Consider the following 26,361-nt stretch of genomic DNA (forward strand, 5'->3'; position numbering starts at 1 on the left):
GATAATCTGGGGAGGTCTCTGAAGAGGAGGGACCTCCAATGGGGGGCTACTTGGATCTCTGGTTCCCTTCACTGTGGGGGTGGCAGGGAGGAAGAGGTTGCTGCCTGCTGCTGGAGGGACACAGGTTGAAAAGGAATGGCATTGGCAGAGGATGAAGCCTTCTCTATAGCTTCGAAAGCCCCCCCCCCACTCCGAAGAATACCTCTGCTCCAAGGGGGCAGATGGTCGACTCCTAGCAAGAGGGAACGGCTCCGAAGCAGAAGTGGGAGCCGAGCTGAGTTGAGCCAAGGCTCCGAGAGGGAGGGTCGGTTCCAACGAGAACCCAGGGTGACTGTCCCCCTCGAAGTCGACTTGAGAGCGTCCGCTCCCAGAACCCTCAGCTCCAGACTGAGCCATCGAGGATAGAGTAATTGGCTCCAAGGGAACAGGTTGAATCCCTGAAGCAGAAGTGTCAAAGACAGAGGAACCTGATATAATAGGCTATGAGAGCGAAGCAGCCGGAGGAGGAACAGTGATCGGTAAGGGGGTCGGCTCCGAGACCTTTGGGTCTGGAGGGGTCAATTTTCTAGCCAGAGCTGAATCCGAAAGCAACCTCTTCACCACCCTCTCCATGTCCTCATCTGATAGGGTCCTGGAGGATCTGGTGGAGACCGAAGGAGACCTCCTTCTCTCCAAAATAGGAGATCTCAAAGTAAGTGATACAGTCTTGATGTCGGGCAAAATCTTCGGTACCGAAGACCGTCTCGGAACCAATGAAATAGACTGCACCGAAGATGAAGCAGAGTTGGAACCGGAACTCCTTGGTTCCGACACTTTAGACTTTTTGGTCAGCTCCAAAGTCGGGGCCGATGATTTTCTCTGAAGATTTTGGAGCTGCCTGACCAAGTTCCAGCTGTTCCTGGAAGGAACTGGTTATGAGACCCCTGTCAATGAATTTTCTCTTCCTTTCGTTCAACACTCTTGTGCTAAAAGCGTGACAGAAGGTGCAGGGTTCCTGTAAATGGGCTTCACCAAGACAATATACACAACTGGTGTGGCTGTCTGTAAGAGACATTTTCTGCACACATGTCACATTTTTTGAACCCCGAAGGGCGATGATCCTTATCTTTATCTTTAGACATTCTCAAACACTAAGACAAGGGAAAATAACAGTATTACAACAATAAAGAGAAGAAAAGTTTTGTTCTTTCAGTCACACACACACAGGGAGGAAAGGCCCCCTCTAACTTAAACAGGCACTACGGCCCTCTAACTTAAATGGGCCATACAGTCCTAAGGGAGGAATAGGGGTTGAAAACTTTAAAAAACAGTCGCACAAGAAAGAAGAAACTATCAATAAATATATATATATATATATATCAGATAGAAAAAAAAAGGTAGAAAAGGACTAAATATAGTAAAAAATCGTTTTACTTCGCCAACGAGCCAGTAAGACACAACCTCAAAGCTTTCACGGCAAATAAGATCTGGGGAATTGCCGTTAGGCACCATGGAATAGGGGCTAGCCTTGAGCCAGTAAAAGCTCTCGAGCTTTAGTATCGGCTGAGTCGGAGCTGAATATCGGCTCCGAGCCCTTCCAGCAAGAATTACACACAAACAACGTATTTCTGTCAATAACCTATCCTTCTCACAATCGGTCACCAACTGGTTTCAGAGTTACCTGTCTGACCGCCAACAATCCGTTGTATGGCAGAATGACATATCTCCCCAACTACCTGTCTCCATAGGGGTTCCCCAAGGATCCATCCTTGGACCCCTACTCTTCTCTGTTTTCACCAATAATCTAGCTTCTGCCACCAAACATGGCACACTCATACAATATGCAGATGACTTAACCATCATCTGCTCAGCCCAGTCCCTAGCCAAACTGCAAAAAGTCACACAGGAAGATCTTCCTCTGTTGAAACTTGGTTATCCGATGCCCAATTAATACTCAACCAAAACATAACTAAACTACTCATCTTCCAACCCACCAAACATACTCAAAACAACTCTCACTTTAACATCACAGCAAAAGACAACACCACTATATACCCAACTGAACACACCAAATTGCTAGGAGTGGAAATAGACAATAAACTAAAATTTGACATTCGCATATCGTTGACCATAAAAAAGTCCACAATAAACTAGGAGCGCTATACAGAAATAAGCAAATTCTCACCAAAGCAGCAAAGATTTCAATAGCAAATTCCCACCTTATCTCCACCCTACTTTATGCCTGTCCAATATATACCAACCTAAGGCAATGTGATTTAAACAAGCTAGAGACCTGCTACAACAAAATCGCCAAATTTGCCACAGGGGCATCCTACCGTAGTCACCACTGTCTCTCATTTGCTGAACTGGGCTGGCTTGAACTCCCTCACCTCCTTCAGTGGTATCAACTCTCACTTGCCCACAAACTAGTAAATCATCCACTAAATGTCCCATCCCTCCAGAATCTACTCCAACCCTATCGCACCACCAGACCACTAAGATCCAGCAACAAAAATCACTTGCAGATCACTAAAGCCAATAACTCTGCTGGTGAAGCACTATTCTCTTGCACCATAGCCAAATTATGGAACTCCCTTCTACCCACAATTACCTCCGTACCAGCATGCACCCACTTCAAAACTTTACTAAAAGCGCACCTAAAAACATGCTGGCTATACCCTTGCAACTCCCACTCTAATATCACCCTCCCCATCCAACCACTACCTTTCTTTCCACTCCACTAACTACCTTGATTATAGCAAGCTCAGCTGCTCATAAGCCAGTACTTATTATACAGCAGGAACTTCTTCTTGTAACATTTGTTAATGTCTGTTATGTACTTCACAGATAAAGATTCTAGTTGTCTACTGATGTACTATGTTCTTCATCTGTAAATATGTTGTAAGTAATTGCTATGTAAATTGTTAATTGCTATGTAATCCAATGTAACTACTGTCTGTTTATTTTAACTGTGGAGCTTTTCTCCCCGGGCCTCCGCTGAAAATGGACCTACATCCAGTCGGACACTCCCGGTCAACAAATATAAATAAATATAAATAAATAAAAATAAATAAATTACGGCAAGATAGGACTACATAACATAAATAAGTTGGGATCTTGTAAAATGGAAGAAACTAAATTTATTTAAAGTAGATTCTTCCTCACAAGAAGAAGAAACTTCAGACAAAACTTTCCTGATACTTTCACAGTTAGAATAAGCATTTAGTGTATGACAAATCAAAATTCTGAAAATCAGAATTACAGAAGTGTATACCCTTTTCCCCATACTTACCTATAATTTTCCCATCCTTGTGCGAAAGAGCAGGATTGGAAATAGTAAATGTTTAGCAGCAGTAGGTTAACTAAAGCTGTAGCTGTGCCTCAGGTTTGGAATTTGTATATAAAAATGTAAGACTGAGGAACTGCCTTTTTAGGGGCAGTTGGATGATTGTCAGGAAAGTTGTGGGCACTAACACATGCATATCCTCCAAAGCTGACAGAACTGGAAGAATAGGTGAAGGTTCCTTCTGTTTTGAGGAACTGAAAAATGTCTGTGTTTTCCCACTAATAGCACTGGCACATTCTAGAAATACTATCAGGAAAAGAGAAATTCCCCATAGGGAGAATCAGACAATGAGGAGAAAACCTGCATCCACCTCTTCCATCTCCCTGTCCAGATTCAGAATCTTGAATCTCTTCAGGAAGAGGTATCTCTATTTTTTTTTTTTTATATACCAGAAACCACTTTGAGAAGGATCAATAGCCTGAATTAAACCCTGAGCCAGACCCAGTAAACTACTCCTGTATAAGGGAATTTTAGAAGGAGCGGCTACATGTTTGTTTTGTTTCTTTTTGACAAGAAAAAAATGCGGACAACAGTGTTGTAAATGTCAGCAATAGGTTCATAGTAGGTTACAAAGTTAGCTGCCATAGAGCCTGTACAAGCCTAGTCATGTTAATCTCATGTTGGCCCATCTGTCCTTAAGTTTTTTGCAGAGCTAGTCTATGGTCAACACCAGCTCTCCCTGTCCATAAGGGACATGGGTGCCACCTCGGGGTGAATTTGTAGTCTCCCATCCATTTGTCCATGTTGTGATTGAATAGGGTCATTGAGGAGCTCTGCTTAACGTGATTTGGAATTTTTTTCCAGAGGAGCGACAGTCTCTGGGAGACTTGTTAGTCTCACCAGCTTGTTCTGTTAATGTCACAGGCTAGGTTAAGATCCCTAGAGCGAGTGACTGTTGTGCCATTAGATTTGTGCATGTGAAACATATCCATCAGGGCAGGGTTGGAGACTGCCCTGTACGCCAGCCACAAGTCTGTTCTCAGCAGCCTATACAATACAAAGTACAGTGACAGAGCTTTTAGTCTCCCCATGTACGTCATGGTTTGGAGGCCCTGTATATTCTTGGTGAGGAACCTCTCTGGTCTCTCCTGCTGCTGCAGGTGTCTGTTGAGGTACATGCAAAAGGGAGTATTTTGCTCTATTAGTGATGTGATGAAGGTTATGTACAGTTGGGCTGTAACATCCTTAGACCTGGATGCGATGCCCTTACTTATGAGGTGCGATGCCCTTACTTATGAGGTGCTCAGTGTTGAATGGTTTTACCTTACCACAGAGGAAACTTGGTGGTCGAACTTCAGATGCTATTTACCTGTGTTCCTCGGTCTTGCACCACTGGATTTGAGCTTTCGGGGGGGGGGGGGTTGACATTACTCTAGTTAGCAGGGAATTCTCCTTTGCCAAAGGGAATAAAATGCCTTTTTTTTGTGTTTAGTGTTGGACAGTGACTTTGGTAACAGTCATTTGCCTGTGTTAGCCCTTCCTGTAGAATGTTAACATCATTGGGGGATTCAGTGATTGCATTCAATTTGCAATCATTGGCGAAATTGTTAAGCCAATGGCCATCTAATTTAGCCTGGATGTCCGAGAAGTAGATTCTGAACTGTAAAGGACCCATCACAGAACGTTGTGGTACGCTGCTGGTGACTGGCCTACTGGTAGAGGTGGAGTCACCAACTTTGACAGTATTGGTGAACCATCTAGTGATGTAAGGGTTAATCCCTAATTTCGAGAGTTTTTCAATGACACCTGAGTGGGGGATTGTGTCAAAAGCCTTGGCCAGGTCAAGATTGGCAGTATGCATCGTCTAACCTTCATCCAGGGCTTTGACTTTCTCGTAGAAGTCCGCCAGGTTTAATAAGCTTGTTCTTCCCTTAACAAAGCCAAATTGGGTTGGTCTAGAGTTTGAAGGTCACCTATGTCCTTGTTGATGAGGTCCATGATGATTCGTTCCACGACTTTGCAGATGAGATTGGTTAGACTTATGGTTCTGTAATTCCTAGGGTCTGTTGATGCCCCCCCCCCCCTTTGTGCAAGGGGATTATTGTCACTGTTTTCCACTCCACTGGAGCAAAGCCATTTCTCATGCTATGGTTAGAGAGATCGCTAAGTGGGTCTGCTAGGTCCTGTTTTGGATTGCTTAATTAGCATCCTGTGATGTTATCTGGTCCCATTGAGGCAGCGTTTTTGACCGTGGAGAGTGCAGTTAAGACCTAATCTCTAGAGGTAATAGGCAGAGGACTGGCACTGGGTATGGCTGGTGGGGCCAGGGGGGTGAAGTTTGCACCAAGTCTGTCAGATGGCAGGTTTGTGATTTCCTCTGGTGCAGTATGAGTGGTCCCATCTATTGCAAGTTCTGACAAAGCTGGCATTCCTTTTTGGGTTTCGGACGTAATTAAAGAATGTCTTTTGATTATCTTTCGCTAGGGATGCTATTTTAGCTTCATAATTAGTTTTAGAGAACTTTACAAGATTTCTGATTTGCTTTTTCAAGCTGAGGAGGGAATTCTTCCTCTGCTGAGTCAGTTTCCTCTAATTCTTAGACATCAGTTTCTTCCTCTTGTTATATAACCTGTTTATAGCTGAGGTCTACGAGGGTGGCTTGTTTTTTCAGGAGGACCTGGTTTTGATCTGGTCAGGTACAGGCGAGTCTATACAAATGCTTAAGTGTTTGTACAGGGTGTCTGAGTACACCTCTTCATACGAGGCATTTTCTGCGAGTGCGAGGAGTATAAAACTTTTATAAAGCATTGCTTAGTAGTCTGAAATTAGCTTTGGAAAAGTTCTTCAGTTTTTTGCTCCTGTGAGGGTGTCATGTCCAATAGTTTGAACGAAACAGTTTTATGGTCTGACTTTACCAGGAAGACATGACACGGGGGGGGGGGTGCAATGACTCCCCATGTTGGTGAGTACTGTGTCTAGGAAATCTGAGTCCCTTGTGGGGGTGCAGACTATCTGTTCCAGAGCATTTGAATTAACAAAGTCCAGGAACCTCTGAGCAAAAGTGTTTGCGGTTCTGTATGTCACCCAGTTGATGAAAGGCTAGTTGAAATCACCTATGACTAAGGTGCTGGGCTGTATGGAGAGTGATTCTAGTAAGTCCAGGTAGGTGGTGTGCTTTTCTTGGTTCATGGTTGGGGACCTATAGCTGGAAATCCATGTGGTAGGGTATTTTGCTTAGAGTTAAGTGGACATGGAGTAGTTCAAGTGAGTCATACTGTTTGTCCAGTCTCAAGGTGTACTTTGCTTTAATGAAAATGGATACCCCTCCACCTTTTTTTTTATATGCTCATTTTGAGGTCTGAAGGTGTGGAAGGCATTGTAGCGTTGCACGGCTGAGCTGTTTTCAACAGCCTTAACCGTGTCTCAGTGACTGCACAGATGTCAGTATCTTCCAAGATGAGGAGTGCTTCCAGAGAGTGCAGTTTCATGCTAGCATAACTTTTGAGTTTGCCTCAGGTGGATTTTGTTACATCAAAAATTTTGTTGTTGTGACATTGCCTCCTCCATAATAGTGCCTTTTTTATGGCAAGCGCCTTTGCCAGTATCCAAATGTAGGTGCAGACCATCTCTAGCAAAGCAGAGTGGCCTGTCGACCATGTCATCCCAAACTGACAGATACTGGATCCCCCTGGACTGACAACAGAAGCTAAGCTAATTGTTGAGGTCTGTCATATTTTTTTTGTTTGTTTGTTTATACTGTGGCATCATCCTGGGGGAAAGTAGAATGCTGCCTAGGGCTAGGGTCATACCTGCCTGGGGCACACAGTCTGAGCATTTAGTTTTGTAATATCTCTCATCATGTAGTATAGAGAGGTATGTTTCAAGTCATTCACCCCAACATGGACCATGACAGTGTAATAACGGTATTTGTTGTGGATGTGTGATCTGTTGGATCCTGACGGGCAGCTGACTGTGGTCTTCTCCTTGTTCAGTCTGGTCAGGCGAACATCTATGTGTCACTGTGGAGTCCCCTGTGACCAGGACATTTGGTTTAGAGGTGTTTTGCATTAGAGGCTTATTTGTATGTGTTATGTGTAGCGGTTTCTATTTGTGAGACAGTGTTTGCACTTTGCTTACATTTGGGTGGTCTCTTCCCCCAAGAATGTGTGCAATATTTGGACTAAACAGGGAAGTGTTTTCTCTCCCAGGACCAATAGGAGTAGCTCTCCCTTGTCCACTGAGGGGACCCCACAGCCTCAGAGGAAGTTGTTAACCCCCAGTCATAGTGGTTGTAGGTGTTTCATCAGAGGGATCCAGAGTAAAAGATGAGCTCCCTTGTCCACTGAGGGGACCCCACAGCCTCAGAGGAAGTTGTTAACCCCCAGTCGTAGTGGTTGTAGGTGTTTCATCAGATGGATCCAGAGTAAAAGATATGAGCTCCCTTGTCCACTGAGGGGACCCCACAGCCTCAGAGGAAGTTGTTAACCCCCAGTCATAGTGGTTGTAGGTGTTTCATCAGAGGGATCCAGAGTAAAAGATGAGCTTCCTTGTCCACTGAGGGGACCCCACAGCCTCAGAGGATGTTGTTAACCCCCAGTCATAGTGGTTGTAGGTGTTTCATCAGAGGGATTTGTAGTAAAAGATGAGCAGTCTGAGGAGCAAGCTATGGCCACAGCAGAGTCAGCCTTCTGTGTCTGAGACAAATTGCTATCCTGCTGTGGTGGCAAAGGCTTTTTGGTTAGCTTTTTCTTTGTGGCTGGAAGAAGGACCAATTGTGGGGCTGGTAGTCTGTTCCATGGTCAAGCTGAAAATGGCGCCACTTTCATGGTGAAAACAAGCAGTTTAAGCCACTAAAAATTTAAAGCTACTAAATCACTTTTTGCATGCAAAAACATATTCAAAAGCACTTTAAAACACTGTGCCATCCCCCAAACAGTAACATAAACACAGTTTATCCACAGGAAAAAAAGTTTTTCAACTACTTTAAACAACTTTTAACTGACAGAAAAAAATGGTGCTGCCATTTAAAAGTACAGTAAAATCTTGTAACAGTCCTTTAAATCACAAACTCTTAGCTTAAAAATAACTTTCCTAAGTAGGAAAAATACAGTTAAGCATTTTTATGTGGAAGGTTTTTCCCAAGAGGGAAGTTATCTGTCCCAAAAAGAAACAGCACAAGCTTGACAGTTCACAAAAGACATTCACGGAGCACTCTGTTCAACAGCAAGAAAGTTCTCAAGGGCTTAAAGTCAAACCTGTCTTTTTGGTCATCTTGGCTTGAGCTTGACTAATGGTTCGGACTTGTGGAAGGTGCCCTGAAGCTTTGGAAGCTGGCCAGTTGTTATATTCTTGGCAAGTTTGTTCCATGAGATTTGGATGTACCTTGGGAAGCTATACGAGAGAGTAGAAGTAAATATCCAGAGAAGGGAGTGTAATTTAAGTTGAGAGCAGGATTCTTGCTTGACAGTCAAGGACAGGATTATCACAAGCAACAAGTGAGTTTTTGTTTATAAAATGTTCCAGCGTCAGGTGAGCAGGACTGGGCAGTTCAGAAAGCAACAGCACAAGTTGTTTCTGGTAAATGATTGGTTAGACAAGTAACAGGGCATCTGTTGCATGTCTACAGCTATGCAGAAAATCTACAAGTCGGTGATCTTTTGGGAGCAGTGGTGGATTTCAGTCCTGTTAGGGAGAGAGCCAGGCGAAGAACTGACTTTTATAAGCAGGAAACAATGCTGCTAATTTTGAAGAATAGCACATGTATGTGTGTGTGTGTGTGTGTGTGTATGTTTATATATATATATATATATATATATATATATATATATATATATATATATATATATATATATATATATATATATATATATAAAATTCTTCCCGGGGATCACTCCAGTGGATCTACTTGATAGAGGCACTGGGAACTAACTTCGGGCGGCACGATGCCAAGGCACTTCTATGGGCTAGGCTTGTAAAGGCTCCAGGGCCATTAGCCTAGTACACACCTCTGAACCTATGCAGCTGCAGTAGTCTGGAACCCGCTGTTCACTGTTATGCTGCCTGTACATAGCTGAGGCACAGCTAGCTCAGCTACACTTAGCTGCCGGAACTTTAAAAACCACCAGTCACTGTCCTCATGTCACCTGGACCTGTAGGTAGTTGTAGCAGTAGCACAACTGTACCTTCTTAGGCTGCAGGAATCCAGGAAGAATTGATTACTGCTGTGATGCCACATGTAGGTTGCTGGGGCACAACAGTGCTTTTTTAGAGCAGTTGTGGAAATTGGAATGATTGTCAGAGAAGTGAGCCCCAAATCGTACTTAATTTGCAGTATGCTTGTCTGCACTAGATGCTTACAGTTCTAAATATGTTACCCGAGTACAGCTGTTTGTGTTTCCATACCAGGATGCATCAGGAAGTAAAGTGACATACTTTGCACTGTGTGTATAGCCTTAGGACAGTACTTAATGTCTCCATTTTCTGATTTTAATTATTTAAATATATATGTATGTATGTGGACTGTGAAGCCTTTTGTGCCAATACATCCTTTCATTTTTCAATAACTGCCTGATGTAATGTGTTTATATCGACCACTGTAAGAGAACCTGTAGATACTTATTCTGGTTTCCAGCTTATAGAACTGGAAGCTGCCAATTGAGACCAGAAAAGTAATATTGATATTTTACAGAATAATTTATTGATAGAGCGTATTTGTTTCTGGAGTGACTGAAGATATTTATTCTAGTGTTTTCTTTGCATTGTTTTTGCTTTTCCTTTGAAACAGGTTCCCAGGCTACCTATTCCCGTCCAGCAGTCACCCCTACCATTGGTGCTCGTATGACTACCTCCACAGGTGCTACTTATGTTAAAACCACTAGTGGAAGCATCATCACGGTGGTACCAAAATCGCTGGCGACCTTAGGGGGGAAGATCATAACCAGCAGTATTGTTTCTGGTATGTATCCACATTTTTGTGTTGCATTTCTTTGCCTTCATTACCTCACTGAACACCATACTTGGGCATAATTCTCTTCGGAATTAAAATGGTTTAAGACTAGTTTTTGTGGTCTAGAGGGGTTAGTATACTAAATTGCTTTTCTGCTAGAATGCTAAAAAGCGGGATCCACCCACATTTTAATATTAGAAGTGATTAATCTCTGGATGATTTTAAATATAGATAAATCATGTGAGTTTAAGTAGATCTGAAAAAAAAGCCTGAAGCCTGTAAAGATAAATGGCTGTCTTTTGGTCTCCCCTAGACTCATTGCAGTAATCTGTGTATCTGCTGAGTTGTAAACATTTTTTGAATTGCATTTTTTTGACTACGTATTGCATTTTTGATATTTAAATGTGCATATGTATTTTTATGGATAAATTAACTTGGTATTGTAGTTTTTTTTTGTTTTACCTGTTTTTTAACCTTTGTTCAAATTTGTTTGAATTTAATGTGTGCTTTGTTTTCTGAAAAATGTTTTGATATAAATATTTTGACAAATGAATCTGTGTTCATTATATTGATCACTGCTGCAGTAGCCTTAGCTTGTATGCCAAGGATATAACAGCTTTCAAAGCTTTAGGGTACAAAACCCTTCGGAGCCTTGCTGCTGCAGAATAATATGCTCCTTTGAGGCGTTTGAGGATCGACTGTCGGATTGTACTTTCCTTTGCTGTGCAGATAAGTTCTCTTTGGGGGGGGTAAACTTCCATTTTCTTAATTTTGTTGATGTTGTATTACTTTTCTCTTCAGGAAAGTTATGTTAAAGGTAGGGACATTGTGTTTTAATGGACTGTCATGGAACTGTAATGTACTTTTAAACAGAGCACTCATTTTTTTCTGTTGGTCTAAAAGTGGTGTAAAGTAACTGAAAACTTTTTTGTGGAGAAATTGTTCTACTTTTTTGAGGCTGGAGTGTTTCTTTTACTGTCAGAAAAGTAACTTTGGTGTACTGGTAGTGTTTACTGTCTGTTGCTGCTAGTCTTTACCGGGAAAGAGGCACTATTTTCAGCTTTATCATGGAACAGAATACCAGGCCCATGGTTGGTCCTTTTTCCAGCCACAAAATGAAAAATGTAAGCAAACAGCCTTTGCCACTACAGCAGGCTGGCAGTTTGCTTCAGCCACGGGTGGGTGACTCTGCTGTGGCCATTTGTTGTACCTCCGTCTTTTTACTTCGATCTCTGTGGTGTAGCACATACAGTCACTGTGGACTGGGGTTAGCCACATTCTCTGTTAGGATCATGTCAGTGTGCAAGGAAGGATCTCTGTTGCCTGTCCTGTAAGAGGAAACTGGGAAGGTTTCTCTGTTGTGTCAGAATGCTGTGCCCATCTGTGGAGAAGCTGCTGTTGCCATTAGTAACAATTGGCCATATTTTTCTTGTGAAACAGAAAACGAAGCACGTGTCTATTACTCCTCAGGTTTCTTTGGACAGGAGTAGTTTACTGGGTCTGCTTCAGGGTTTAATTCAGGCTATTGATCCTTGTAAAATAGATTCTGATAAAAGAAACTGGATTGTTTTTCTGAAAAGATTCAAGATTCTGAATTTGAACAGGAAGATGCAGGAACTGATGCAATGTTTTCCTCGGATTTCTGATTCAGACTCTGACGAGAGCTCTGTTTTCGTTTCTCTCTGTAGGGGTTTCTCTGAAACTATTGGTAGAATGTGCCAGTGTTCTCAGTGGGAGAGCGCCAAGGTTTCTCATTCCTCAGAAGATATTTCCATGTTTAGACAACTTGCTTAACTTTCTAGAGCCTTTTTTCAAAGCATCAAGAATTTCTCTCTCAGGTGAGAGATGTCTTACACAAGCTGGGATTCCAAGAGAGGATTCAAAATTCTTTCTCGACTCCTTTGCACAGGATTGTGATCTTGGGATGTCAGCTAGATACCTCAGTTCAAACAGCTTTTCTTCCACAGGGGGGAAAAAAAAAGCAATAGATCTTTATTTCTAAGGTTTTCCACTCAAACGTCCGTCACTGTGGGGAATACCTCAGGATTTTGGGTCTCATGGCATCTGTGATTCTCATAATACCCCTGGCAGGACTCTGCATGAGGAGGATACAGTGGTATCCGGTCCCAACATCAATATCCTTTTTTTTTTCCCCCAAATCCCAATGCTGGGGTTGTCAGAAGAGAAATCCTTTGGAGACGAAAGATATCCTTAAGTCCAGATCTCCCCTTCTCCCTCCCTGCTCCAAAGCAGTCAGTCACCACAGATGCTTCAGACTTTGAATGAGAAGCAGTTTCAGGAGGGATAAAACTGCAGGGGGTGTGGGATACCAAGAACAGGTGCAAGCTCATACATTTATTTATTTTACATTGGTTTACCAGGCAAGTCCAACTGGGACGAGAGCCCATTTTCAGGGGAGGCTCAGGGAGAAAGGCTCCAGATGCATGTCTTTCAAATGTGGGAGCAAACCGGAGCACCCGGAGGAAACCCATGCAAACACAGGGAGGACGTGCACAGAGGGGCACCCCAGCTGAGAATCAAATAGGAGAGCCTCTTGCTGTGAAGCTACAATGTTAATTGCTGCACCACTGTGCAAGCATCAATGAGATGCTTACCCTTATCAAGGCAATCAACTGTCTGAACCACCTTTGGTCCTCGGGACCTCGAGTGGTTACAGAAAGTGCCACAGACTTGTGGTACTTCAGCTATTAATGGGGGACCAGGTCATGCCCTGTTTGCAGACTAGCCATGTTAGCTTAGGATATAGCTTCACAGCACACTCTCACTCTACAGGCAACCTACATTCTGTCACAGCAAAACTGTGTGGCATTCAGGCTGAGCAGGACCAAGGCAGACCCTTACAAATGGAAACTTAATCAGGTGGTCTTCCAAGATTTGATCCCTGTGTGGAGAGTTCCTCAAGTAGGCCTCTTTGCCTCCTCTCTGAAAAATCAACTGACCAGGTTCTGTTCCAGGACTCTATGCAAGAAGGTCTGGAAGACAGTTGCCTTTTTTCCATGCACAGGAATGTTCCTATATGGTTTTCTACCCTTTCTGCTAATATCTTGGGTTCTCCTGAAGATCCAGAAAGAAATCTGCCAAGGTCATAAAGGTGACTCCCTTGTGGCCCATGCAGCCTTGATTCTCCTTTCTTTTGGAAACCACCAGGTGCAGTTACCTGAAACTTCCCCTCACAGACTGAATCTACACTCACAAGGAAAAGTGTTTGATACACCCTGACTTTAATCAATTTCATTTGACTGCCTGGATAAAAGGGTCTTAATTCCTTTTAGACAACTTATTTGCTGAGGATGTGCAGCAGGCACTAATGGAGGCAAGAAAGTCTGCTACTAAAAAAATAATTTATTAGTAAATGGAATAGGTTTTCTAATTGGTGTCAACATAACCATCACCCATTCAAGGCTAGATCTCTGGTTTTACAATATTTGTACAAGTTACTATCCTATGGCCTTTCTTACTCCTCCATCTAGGTTCATTTATTGGCAATTTCAGCAAGCCTGCCCATGGGTCCTCCTCTTTTAATGTAGATTCGTGTCAAAATGTTCTTGAAAGGGGTTTTGCATAAGAGCCATCCAAGAAAACTGGTGGCCCCTCCTTGGATCTTACTTTTGTTGTAGAGAATTTAACACTCACTCCATTTGAATCATCTAGTCTGGCTGACTTGAAGTTTTTAACAAGGAAAGCAATTCACTGATTGCTATGATTGCTCTGACCTCTGCAAGAATGTTATCTGAGTTGCAAGCTCTTGTAGTGAGCCAGCTTTATCTCATTTTCCATAAGGACAGGGTTTCTTTGGGAACTAATCCTTATTTTATGCTTAAAGTGGTATCAGAATTTACTTTGATTCCAAACTATCCATCTCCCCGTTTTCTTTACTGAAAATAAAATGAGGGAGAATAGACCTCCAAGATATGGAGTATCCTCAGGCACTGTAGCAAAAAATGTGTATGATAGCAGGGTAAAGGTTGGTAAGACAAAAATAAGAATAAAATAAATGAAATACCAAACCAACAGGCTAAAATCCAGGAACTTTAATAGATATATACAAAAGAGTGAAAAATGTATAACAAGTTTTAGACACTAATTTAGGAGGAGGTGATTTTAAAAACCGCACAAACTATAGAACAGAAGTGGATTTTATTGTTGAATGCAGAAAAAACGCCTGGTCTAAATGTTTTTTTTTCACTGAAAACCTTCCTGAAAGGACATAGACTTAGACATAAATAATATGTTTTATTTTTATATATAAGTGCAATATGTTTGCATACATTTTTATAGCTGTTATGATATATGAAGGTATTTAATGCAGTATGTGTTTTTTTTTAAAAATGTGTAACTTTTTGATGACATCATAATTAAGGGCTTTTTATTGGTCACACTTTGTATAAAAGACTTGCATTTCTTAGTTAATGTTGTCTGGTGAAGCAGTGTGGTCACCGTGAAAGCGCTTACCACTCTTGGATACATCTATTAAAGTTCCTGGATTTTAGCCTGTTGGTTTGGTATTTCTTCATTTATTTTAACTATAGTACTGTCTTGATATTACTAAATGTTTCAGAACTTCGGATCAGTTGTTCATTTCTTGTTAAGGTAAGAAGGGTCAATCTGTTAAAACAGACTATTTCCAAATGGGTTGTCTAAGGCTATTAACTTTTTGTTATACTCACCATAACAAAATTATTCCAGGCAGGGTCAAGACCCTCTTCCAGGTTCTTGGCTTCATCCGTGACTTTTTGGAAAGGATTGGATTCTAGAAGGTGCAACCTGGTCCTGTGTACATACTTTTGCAAAGCCGTATAAGCTTGATTCCTTTTCTAGGTCCAGATTAAGCTTTGCTAGGAACATTCCCCAGTGAATGCTAGACCCCATCCCTTCCTCTTCCCCAAATGTAGTAAGCTAAGGTAATCTGACCAGATAGCTAAGGCTACTGGAGCAGCGATCAGTACGATGAATGTAATACAGTCGAGTAAGTTAACAATAGAGGTTTGAATGATCACTGTGTTGGTAGCCACTCCTTCCCTCCCCTAGGTTTTTGGTATGTTTTTTATGCCAAGATGCAGACTTTTATTTTTTGTTCGTAGCACTGTCCTATTGTGGCTTAGCCGCCTCCTCTGTGCTGGCAGGAAATCTCAGAAGGACTTTACTTCCAAACTTGTCTTTTAGTCAGGTCAGCCTGACTGACAGTTTGAGGGCATGGAAGGTGCCCTGAAAGTTTGGAAGCAGGCTGGCTGTTATATCCTTGGCAGGATGTAACCCATATAGCTATGGTTATAGGTTCATAGATTATTGCACTAGTTCGTAGGTGTTTACTAGACTAAAGACCACAAGGACCTTTTAAGCCTATCCATGCATCCCAAATCTCTGACAAGTTCTGATACCCTTGATACCCTTGAAAAGTGTAAGCAGGGGTTTGGGAAGTGAACTGTTTATAGGTTACCTGTGCCCATTAGAGACATAGGTGCCAAACCAGGGATGAATTTCTGGTTTCCCTTCCAGTTGTCCAAGTTGTACTTGAATTGGGTTAAGGAAGAACTCTGCTTCACATGGAAGGGGAGCCTGTTCCGTAAATGCAGTAGTCTCTGGGATACATACCTATCTCTCCAGCAGGACCTTTTTATAACACAGGTAAGGTTTAAGTCTTTAGAATGGATAATAATTCTGGTGCTGTTTGTTTTTTGGATATGCAGGAGGTCCGTCAGAGTGGGGTCTGACAGTGCCCTATAATGCCAGGCATAGTCTCCCCTTAAAAGCCTGTAGGAGACAATACAGGGATGGGTCTTTGAGGCGGTGTGCATAGAACATTTTACTTATGCCCTGTATTATTTTAGAGAGGAACCTCTGTGGACGCTCCAATTGTTGGATATGCCTGGTTAGGTACATACCAAAGGTGGCATTGTGCTCAAGTGATAAGTCTGATGAATGCAGAATACAGTGGAACAATGACTTCATTGGACTTTGATGGCATACCTTTGTTTATAAGTTGTGCAATATAGAATGATTTCCTCACCACTGTAGACACATGATAGTCAAAGGCTAGATTACGATCTGTCTGCCCCCAAGTCCCTGACTACTAGGTCAACTCTAAGGGGTATGTTGTCAATATGATAGTTATCTGGGATGGATGCCTTCCCAAAGGATACTATTATGCATTTCTTGGCACTTAGTTTTAGTCAATGGCACTGACACCAGTTTTGTGTCAGCCCCTCCTGGAGAACATTTGTGTCAGTGTGAGATTCATTGACCGCTCCTAATTTGCAGTCATCTGCAAATTTAGTCAGCCAGGGACCACTGACATTGGCCTTGACGTCTGAGAAATAAATGCCAAAAAGGCGCAGTCCAAGTACTGATCCCTAAGGGACTCCACTTGTAACTGGCCTCTTCCTGGGTCCTATCTGTGAGCCAGTTGGCTATTCACCGGGTGATTTGTACCTAACCTCTTGAGTTTGTCAACAATGCCGGAGTGGGGTATTGTGTCAAATGCCTTGGCCAGGTCAAGGTAGGCAGTGTAAACAATTCTACCCTCATCCATTGCTTTGGTGACTTTCTCAAATAAGTCAACCAGGTTGAGTAGCCATGATCTGCCCTTGACAAAACCAGACTGGGTTGGGTCCAATGTCTGGAGATTTACTATATCACTATTGATAGTCTCCATGGGAATTTTTTCCATGGCTTTACATATAAAGCTAGTGAGACTTATGGGTCTGTAGTTTACAGGGTCTGTAGATGGCCCACCATTGTGCAGATGGATGACTGTTGCCTTTCTCCATTTTTGAGGCATGAAGCCTGTTTGGAGGCTACAGCTAAATAATAATTCCAGAGGCCCTGATAGGTCATGTTTCATGCTATTTAGAGGGCATCCTGTGATATTGTCTAGGCCCATTGATGCAGTACTAGAGAGGCCATTAAGGATCTGTTCCCTAGTGATAGTAGGGGGAGTTGTATTTCATATTTCCTGAGGGAAGGTTGAGAGGTGGAGAGAGAAGTAAAGTTGGAGCTGAATTTATCAGCAAGGAGGTTTGCTATATCTTCCGGCTCAGTACAGGTGGCTCCATTTACAATGAGCTCTGCACGCAATTGTGTATTGTCTTTGAGGTTGCGGACACAGCTAAAGACTGCTTTGTGGTTGTCCTTGGCCTGGGAGGCCAGACGTACCTCAAATTTGGCTTTGGTAGACTTTATTTGTCCTCTGAGTTATTTAGTTTGAGAGTGTTTTTATCCTGCTGGGTAGTACACCTCCTAACTTTTGTCATGACTTTCTTCCTCCTGTTTATACAGCCTATTGATTTTGTGATTCCACCAGGGTGGCTTGTTGTTTTGAGTTTGGTTCTGTACTTCTTCCAGTTGGGTACAGTTGCCTCTCTGCAGCTATTAACATGCTTGTACAGGGTTTCTGTGAACAGTTCTGCATAGGCAGCAGTGTTCTCAGGGTTTATGGGGGCTTGAAATTTTGCCAGGTTCTCACTTAATAGCAGGAGGTTAGCCTTAGAATAGTTCCTGAATATTCCAGGTTTAGCTGGGGGTCCAGGTTTTACTTTTACTTCAAAGGAGACCATTTTGTGGTCTGACCTTGCCAGGGAAGGCATTACAGTACAGGGTGTGCAGCAGTCTCCCATATTATTGAGGACCATATCCAGTATGGGTGCACCCCTGGTTGTTGTATTGACTATCTGGTCCAGGGAGTTTGTGTTTACAAAATCCAGGATTCTCTCTGCATGTATGTTTGGTGTCGTATAGGATTCCTAGTTAATAGGGTAATTAAGGTCACCTATGAATATGGTATTGAGTTGGATGGTTAGCGTTTCTAATAAGTTTAAATACATGGTATGGGTTTGCTGGGTCTTAGAGGGGACCTATAGCCTGCAAGGAAGTGGTATTGGATTTTGCCTATGGTGATTTGAACATGGAGCAGCTCAAGTGCATTGTTCTATTTGACCAGCCTTGAATTATATTTATCTTTGATGTAAATAGAGACACCCCCACCTTTATTCCCTGCCTGTGAAGTAGCTAGCCTAAATGTGTGGAAGGCATTATAACCTAGCGCTGTTGGTGTGCTCTCTGCAGCTTTAAACCATGTCTCAGTGACCGCACAAACATCGGCATTCTCTAGGATAGAGAGAGCTTTTAGGGAGTGGAGTTTTTTGTTTAGACTCCTAGCATTGAGCAGTAATACCTTTACATTTTCTTTTGATTTACTACTTCAGATGTACTTTCAGTTTGGCATTGCCTAAAAAAGGCACTATGGGGGGAAGACAATGTTTTAGCTAATATTCGAAAGCCTAAAGGGGAGAGGTGCAGAGCATCCCTGGCAAAGCAGCATGGTCTGTTGACCATCTCCTTCCATGCTGACAAAAATTGCACCCCTTTAGAATGACACCTAAAACTAAGCGGATTATTAAAGTCAATCATCTTTTGTTCATATTGTGGCATCATCCTTGGAGAAGGTAAAATGCTGCTCAATGTTAGGCTCATACCAGCCTGGGACACATTCCTAGAGCTCCAAGATGCCTCTCCATATAGTCTAGGGAGGTACATCTCAGGTCGTTAACTACCACATGGATTATGACCGAGTCATATTAGTAACTGTGGTCCAGTGGTAACCTGAGTGCCTGCATAATGTGGTAGATCCTAGTCCGTGATAAGCAACTGACCATGACTTTCTCCTTGGGTGTTTTGAAAGAGTGCATTTGGGGCTGCTGAGGGGATTTGTTATGTGTACTTCATCTAGGAGGTCTTTGGTGTTTAGGAAGGTGTTAATGCCTCACCATATGTGGGTCAATATGTCTGCTTTGAGTTGTGTGTGATATTTGCAGCTTGTGTACAACTGACAAGCTTATTGACATTAGGAGTACTTTCATGTGAGAGCTTTGCTTCCAGTGACAATGTGTAAATACATCTGTCAGATACTATATCAGTTTGTTTGAGAATTAGCTGTTTGTCAGTAAACATGAGGCAATTTCTACGTTACCTCAGGATGTCCATATCCACCAAGCCAGTAACAGAGACAGTAGGAAAAATCATAACCATGTCAACAGACCCTTTTTTTATTGATTAGATGAGAATATCAACCACTGTCAAGAGTATGCAATTTGCATCTATGGGGGCGGTGCTGGTCACTACAAACTAGTTGTCCTGTGTGCAACTAGGTATTGAAGAAATTTAATTTGTGCTTTTATAGGAAAAATGTCACTCAAGGTGTCTGAGTCTGTACAGAGCATTGCCAAACACTTGAGGGGAAACTGATGCACAGACCCTGAAAATTTAAGGATGAAGTATTTAGGTGGATATTCTAAAGTTAGAAACAAATCAAGCAGTATGTACTGAAAACAAAGGATTAGCTTGTCAAGAATGATGAAAAGAGGGGAGTCGCATGAATGGCTATTGCCTAGCTACTACTAATGCTGATCTCACCACTGCTTCACTTTGTTGGGATACAATGCTCCTTTGCTTCTTCCCTCAGCAGAAGCCAAATGTTAGCACCAATCCCAAGAAGAGAAGCAGGCCACAACATGTTTAGTGATCCACAATCTTGTCCTAGATGATGCCAGGTCTGTAGGCATGTAAGCTTTTCCTGGTAGATGCCTTGAATAGCAACCAGACCAATCAGGAACATTAAGCACAGACACTCGCTCTCCAACCAGAAACCGTCAGGAATCAATGCGCTCTGCTCCTACTCTCACCAGGATCAGAATTTAAGCACAGATTCCAAGCTGTCACCTATAAAGCAGTTATTAGGCTTTCTGGTGATCAGAAGTCTGTAGGAAATAATGTCACTGCGCTCCTTCTCTCACCAGTAGAAAACAGAAGCACTAATCCTAAGATGACTACCGAGAGGCAGAATGTGAGCTCTCCACTAACTGGTGGTCTAGCATTAGATGTTTAAAGGTAAGGGGGGAAAATGGTTGATCCTAAACACTGCAGTGTACACTAAGCAGTTAGGTATGAAAGCTGTCTAAGTGGGAGAGCCGTTCTTTAAAAGAGGAAGATAGATTGAAAGGGGGGTGGGCACTTTTGTACTCTGGTACTGTGGAATACAGTGGGATGGCCAACAGATTTAAATAGCTGAAGGGCAGTGATTTCACAAAATGATAGTTTTGTGCTTATTCACACCAGCCAGTGAAGGAGAGATTTTACTGTTTTGGTAAGTTTAACTTGCACAGCTGTACTTTCTATAGAGAAGATGAGATGAAACTGACGCATCATTTCCTGTTCCATCCCTCAGTACCCAGTAGTTTGTAGCTGTGGGCACTAGTCATAAGTCCCAGAGGCAGAAGTTCCGGAGAGGCTACAAAAGGTCAACCCTCAGGGTCGCACTTCTTTTTTCCAGCCATTCACTTTACTTATAAATGTGCCCAGGAAGAGGATGTGGAAAAGGAAGCACATAGGCCCCCCCCAACAGAGTCTTTCTTAGTCGATTCAAATATCGATGAGTAGGTGAGATCCCCACAGAAACCTCCAAATTGCATCAGATTCTGGGAAATACTGAGACTATTATGGCTGGGTGAGTTTGGTCAATAGGAACCTCCCCTCCCCTGCTGAGATTCTAATGGCGACTTTTTGTACTGTTGCAGGTACATCTTGGGTGATTCTTTCCACTGACCACATAATTGACCTAGTAATTGAGTGAGTGTGGCAAGATTCAGTGTGAGTAAACCCATTCTGAGGGAACCTGACAAATCTGGTGTCCAAAAGGCAGACACCACTGGTGTAAGGGACCCCTTGATGAATCTGTGGTGGGTAGCAGTGGTGACCAAAAGCGTGTTCTGTGAAAGCCCGTTCACCCAGTAGTGGTTTTAGGGCTCTGGACCAAATAAGAAGTGCACCTTTGAGTCAGAAACTTTCACAGTAAGATCTGTGTTATCCAGTGCACATGAAGTTTTTCCAGAGAGATGTAACTGAACAGACACAGGAATTGTTGAGAAGCTTGTGAGTCCCTATACATGCAGCCTGAGTCACGAGTACTGACCTTGCTTAATATTTCCAGTCTTCATGTGTGGCTCCCCCATAGAACCATTCGTGGGGCAGACATGACCATGTAGTGCTGTGCACAGCTTACTTTGTGATTTTTGTGGAAAATGTGAAGGCAGCATTCATGCCTTGTTCAAATTTAAAGTAGTTTATTCAGTTAAGTAGGTAGATGGACAAGTGTTCTTGTTCTAATGAGAGGCCCAAGACAGGAACACTCCTCCATCCACCTACTTAACTGAATCAACTACTTGAAACTTCAGCAAGGTATGAACCTTGCATTGACATTTTTCACAAAAGCGACAACTTCAGCAAGGCGTCTGTATTCCTCCCACAGGGCTGGTATCAGTGTGTGTCTCCTAGATCTGCCAACTGAAGTTATTTTATCTGGATTAATTCTTTTACCCTCTCTTTGGAAAGGGATGAGATTGCACTTGCCAAGCAGTTCTTCACAAGTGCTTTTAACAGTCGTGTCTTCCCATTCCCAATGTTAGAAGTGCTGCCTCAGACGTTCCTTTTCTGGCATGTAGTGTCTCTTTGTACTTTAAAAAAAAAACTACATCCATGACATTGCTGCAGCCACTTTGTGGCTCACACTTTGAGGTTTTATCATTTGTACATGACATCAGGATTTGGGCCTTCTTTGGTACTTCAGGAGTCATCCTTCAGAGTCTTCACTCTTGGCTGTTATCTGACTTCCTGAAGGTTTTTATGCTGCTTGGGTTTTTTGTGTTTCTAAACCTATCCAGTTGGTTTTACCAGTAAGAGTTGTATCAGATATCATTCTTAGTGTGTCAGATGATCTGTGAGAGGGCCTTTTATAATGTATCTAAATTAATGCGTTTAGAAAATGGGCAAACTATACATCAGCACCCTGATTAGAGAATGAATGTTCTCCAGCAGGGCGTTAATGTACAAGTAATGACCGCTGAAAATGACTCCACCTCTTCAAGCTGCCATGGAGCTCAAACTGTAAAAACCCAAAGGCCATTATTTTGCCCTCACTAAACAGCACTTCTGTTTAGTGAGCGTAAAATATATTTAAAACAAAAAAGAAAACTGAAAAAGTGTGTTTGTGTGTATTGGAGGACATATATTTGCTTGTGAGTAAATGCAAGAATGATCAAGCTGTTATTTTACCCGCTAAGCAGCGCTTTGCTGTTTAGCGAGTGTAAAATCTAAATATAACAGAAAAAATGTGTGTGTGTGCGCATGTGCCTGTTTCTGTATGTGTGAATGCGTGCACGAAAAGAGGTGTGTGCAAGTAAGTGTAAAGAGCAAGAGCGGTCCAAAACTGGCAGCAGCAGCTTTCAAGTGGTTTGCGTACCTCTCATCTCTTAGATAAGTTAACTGAATAAAACGTAAAATAAAGGGGAGCAAAGGTTCAAAACAGGAGCATATTCCTGTTTTAAAAACTCACAAAGTTGCTGCAGTAATAGGACTTGTGTTAGCATGCATTTTCTGAAGGGCAAATATGTGTGTATGTTGGGGGGGTGTCTGTGTGACAGAGGAAGAGACCGAGAGATCGATGGAACACTGGCAGCAGCAGATAAGAGGTTTGTGTACCTCTCGACCTTTTAGCTCAAGAAATTTGGATAAAACCTGATATAAAAGAGGAGCAAAGCAAAGGCTCTAAAATAGGAACATATTTTAAATAGAAAAGAAATAAAAAGTAACTTAAATAACATAATTTGCATTAGCATGAATTTTATGAAGAAAATAAAGTCTGAAGGTCAAATGTATGTCATTATTTAATTACTTCAATCCCCCAATGACTGGCAAGAAACCATTTTAGCAGTAAGGGACCAAAAATAAAGCAAATATCTAGATATGTTTTTAAAAATTATGTATTTTGGCTTTAAAATGCTTTCTCTAACACCATTTACATATACTACAGCAACTTTCAAACATTAGGCAGAGGAACTATTTTACATCCAAAATATATATAAAAATAGATAATATAGTAACAAAAATATAAATAAGTAAAATACAATTTTGCAGAGACCCCATTATCTAAGTGCAGTAATGCCCTCCAGGGTATGGGTTAATGTGTAATTAAAGCCCTTCCAGGTGTGCAGAGGCCCTCTGCCCCCAACAGCTCTGGATGGGCATTAATTACACATTCTCACACCATAGAGGGCATTATTGCTTGTTTATTTCCCCTGTTTCTCTGAGCACCCTCCTTCTAGTATATGCCTTTGGATTTCCCTGCAAGTCTGGCTAGTATATATTTGCATTTTTTATACATGGTAGATAGGGGTGCTGGGCTTTAACTTGGTTTGACATTATTTCTGAAGTCATAGTGATTTGTGTCATATGTAGAAGTAACATCATGCCCTTTCATGGGTAGAATTACACTAATTGTATTCGAAGTCCAAATTGCATTCACATGTCATACCTAATCTGTGAGGCATTAGAAGGTCAAGAGGAGCTGGGATATGTAATGGGATTAGTGGCAGTAGTCTGTTCTGTTTTACGTCTATGTGCTAAGCGTCAACACAGTAACTTCAAATCACAAAACGTCAACACCTTCTGTGCATGTTGCACGGTTACTCCTGTTTTTGCAGAGGAGTGGGAGGCTTCACCCATCTCCCTGCTACTTAATATACTAACTTCAAGACTGCACGATTCCAGTGAACGGAGCATATTCCCCTTACTTGGAGATTATCGATTATTGCAAGACTGTCTACCATCTGCCATGTGGGTTGACAATACAAAGGTTGATTTTTTTTTTTTTTTTTTATCTGTGGTCGACTTGTCATGTAAACCATCAGCATATTTAATTTGCAACATGAGTTTGCATGTATTAATAAGAGAAAATATCACAGTAGCACTTGCCATTATTGTGTACATGCATTGTGCATAACATTTCTATCATAACTCTATTCTTAATTCTTTGGTGCAGCGGTTAGTGTTGTCTCACAACAAGAGGTTTTCCCGTTCGATTCTCGGCTGGAGCGCCTTCTATGTGGAGTCTGCATGTCCTCCCTGTGGTCGAGTGACACTAAAGACATGCAGGTAGGTGCGAGTGTGAATGGGCGTGCCTTCATTGAAGGTTGGACGTCGGGCTGGCAATCCACTGCCAATCATGAGCGGACAGGAGTTCCTCTGTGGTGACCCCTAACCGGGAAAAGCCGAAAGACTTTTGTATATGTTTTTCTTTTCAACAGTTTTCATTCACTACAACATTACATAAATTACTGTTTTGTCCTTCCTTAAACCTCATTCCTCATCGGGAGCATTATTCTGTGTGTGTTGTTCCCACAAATTCCGTTTATTTCTGTGAAATTTGCTCCTTGCATTTACAAAGATCCTGTCTCCATTTATTTTATTCCTTTAAACTGTTCAAATCGTGTTTTGTGTTTAGTATAAATGTTTGATTTCTATTTTCTAGCACCGTTTGGCAGTTGTTAGCATTAAACTTTGTAAGACATTGTACTGTATCAAAGCAGTTCGTATCCTATAGCCCAGCTCAAATTAACAATTTCCTTAGTTACTGCCATTTGTTCTGTCAGCATTTCAAAGTCCTCAATGGGGAGTTTTTAAAAATCTGCTCTCTTTCCATTTCTAAAAACAACTATGTTCCTGTTTACCTCTCTTTTTCCTGTCGCATTACTAGCATTTGCTGTCTGGATAAGGCAAAGTCCTCTGAAGTCTATATGGGGTATAAAAAAAAATATGCAGACATTTCCAGCCAAAAATCCTAAACCATCTGGACTTTGTTGTATACAGATTTCTTCCCACTGTTTTTTGATAAACTATCTTTCTGTTCTTTTTCTCCCCAAGTTTTTTATTCTGCACTGATTGATTCTTTTAGTTATCATGCCATATTTTATATATACTGTTAATTATTATTTAATAGCATCTTCTCTTCTAAAGCCAGCTAAAATATTACCACACTTGGCCTTTCACTAAGCGCTCCTCTCTGCCTTTCTCTTTGCCTGTATTCTGTTATCAGTCCCAGAGATGGAGGGTACCTGCAGTCAAAACTCCTCTTTAGCCCCATCTAACTCTATACTCTTTCCCTTTTGATATATTTGGTTCCTTTGCTAATTTTCTCCAGTAAATTCCTGCCCCTTCTTGCATATTTTGTACTCCAACGTGTACATCCCTATTGAGCAACATATCCTTTCTTATTGCCACGCTAGCTTAGTTCTTGGAATACTTTATTGTTTTATGAATATTCTGTTCTGTATAGTTGTTACTGTTCTCCTTAATGACTTGCATTCAGAATCCAAGCGTGTCTGTCTGTCCTGCTCTCATTTCATCATCATTTTCTGCTTCAGGCAGGAGACTATAAATCATAAGCCTTAAATGCATAGCTTTAAAGGGAATTCCACCCAAACAACGTTTGTCTTTCAAAATTTGAATTTCCTTCCTAGTAATCCAGTATGAAAAGTATATTTTAATAATGCCGTTGGTGTTATGCCTGAACTTGATTCTCTGTCTTTTTCTTTCCAGTGTTTGTGTTGCCTGAACTTGATTCTCTGTCTTTTTCTTTCCAGTATTTGTTTTGTCTGAACTTGAGTCTCTGTCTTTTTCTTTCCAGTAATTGTGTTGTCTGAAATTGATTCTCTGTCTTTTTCTTTCCAGTGTTTGTGTTGTCTGAACTTGATTCTCTGTCTTTTTCTTTCCAGTGTTTGTGTTGCCTGAACTTGATTCTCTGTCTTTTTCTTTCCAGTGTTTGTGTTGCCTGAACTTGATTCTCTGTCTTTCTTTCCAGTATTTGTGTTGCCTGAACTTGATTCTCTGTCTTTTTCTTTCCAGTGTTTGTGTTGCCTGAACTTGATTCTCTGTCTTTTTCTTTCCAGTATTTGTGTTGTCTGAACTTGATTCTCTGTCTTTTTCTTTCCAGTGTTTGTGTTGCCTGAACTTGATTCTCTGTCTTTTTCTTTCCAGTGTTTGTGTTGCCTGAACTTGATTCTCTGTCTTTTTCTTTCCAGTGTTTGTGTTGTCTGAACTTGATTCTCTGTCTTTTTCTTTCCAGTATTTGTTTTGTCTGAACTTGAGTCTCTGTCTTTTTCTTTCCAGTAATTGTGTTGTCTGAACTTGATTCTCTGTCTTTTTCTTTCCAGTGTTTGTGTTGTCTGAACTTGATTCTCTGTCTTTTTCTTTCCAGTATTTGTGTTGCCTGAACTTGATTCTCTGTCTTTTTCTTTCCAGTGTT

General features: G+C 41.7%; 1 protein-coding gene across 1 annotated transcript in view; it reads left to right on the plus strand.

The window, feature by feature from the left end:
- The window catches only part of EMSY (EMSY transcriptional repressor, BRCA2 interacting), a 1,287,433-nt gene that overhangs the window by 616,995 nt on the left and 644,077 nt on the right, over positions 1-26,361 (plus strand). Inside the window, exon 10 of the mRNA XM_044072832.1 lies at positions 10,050-10,220. Coding sequence (XP_043928767.1) covers positions 10,050-10,220 — 171 coding nt within the window. The remainder of the gene's footprint in view (positions 1-10,049; positions 10,221-26,361) is intronic.

This window comes from Protopterus annectens, chromosome 5.part1, assembly GCF_019279795.1.
Source record: "Protopterus annectens isolate FY-2018-M chromosome 5.part1, PAN1.0, whole genome shotgun sequence".
NCBI classification, from domain to species: Eukaryota; Metazoa; Chordata; order Ceratodontiformes; family Protopteridae; genus Protopterus; species Protopterus annectens.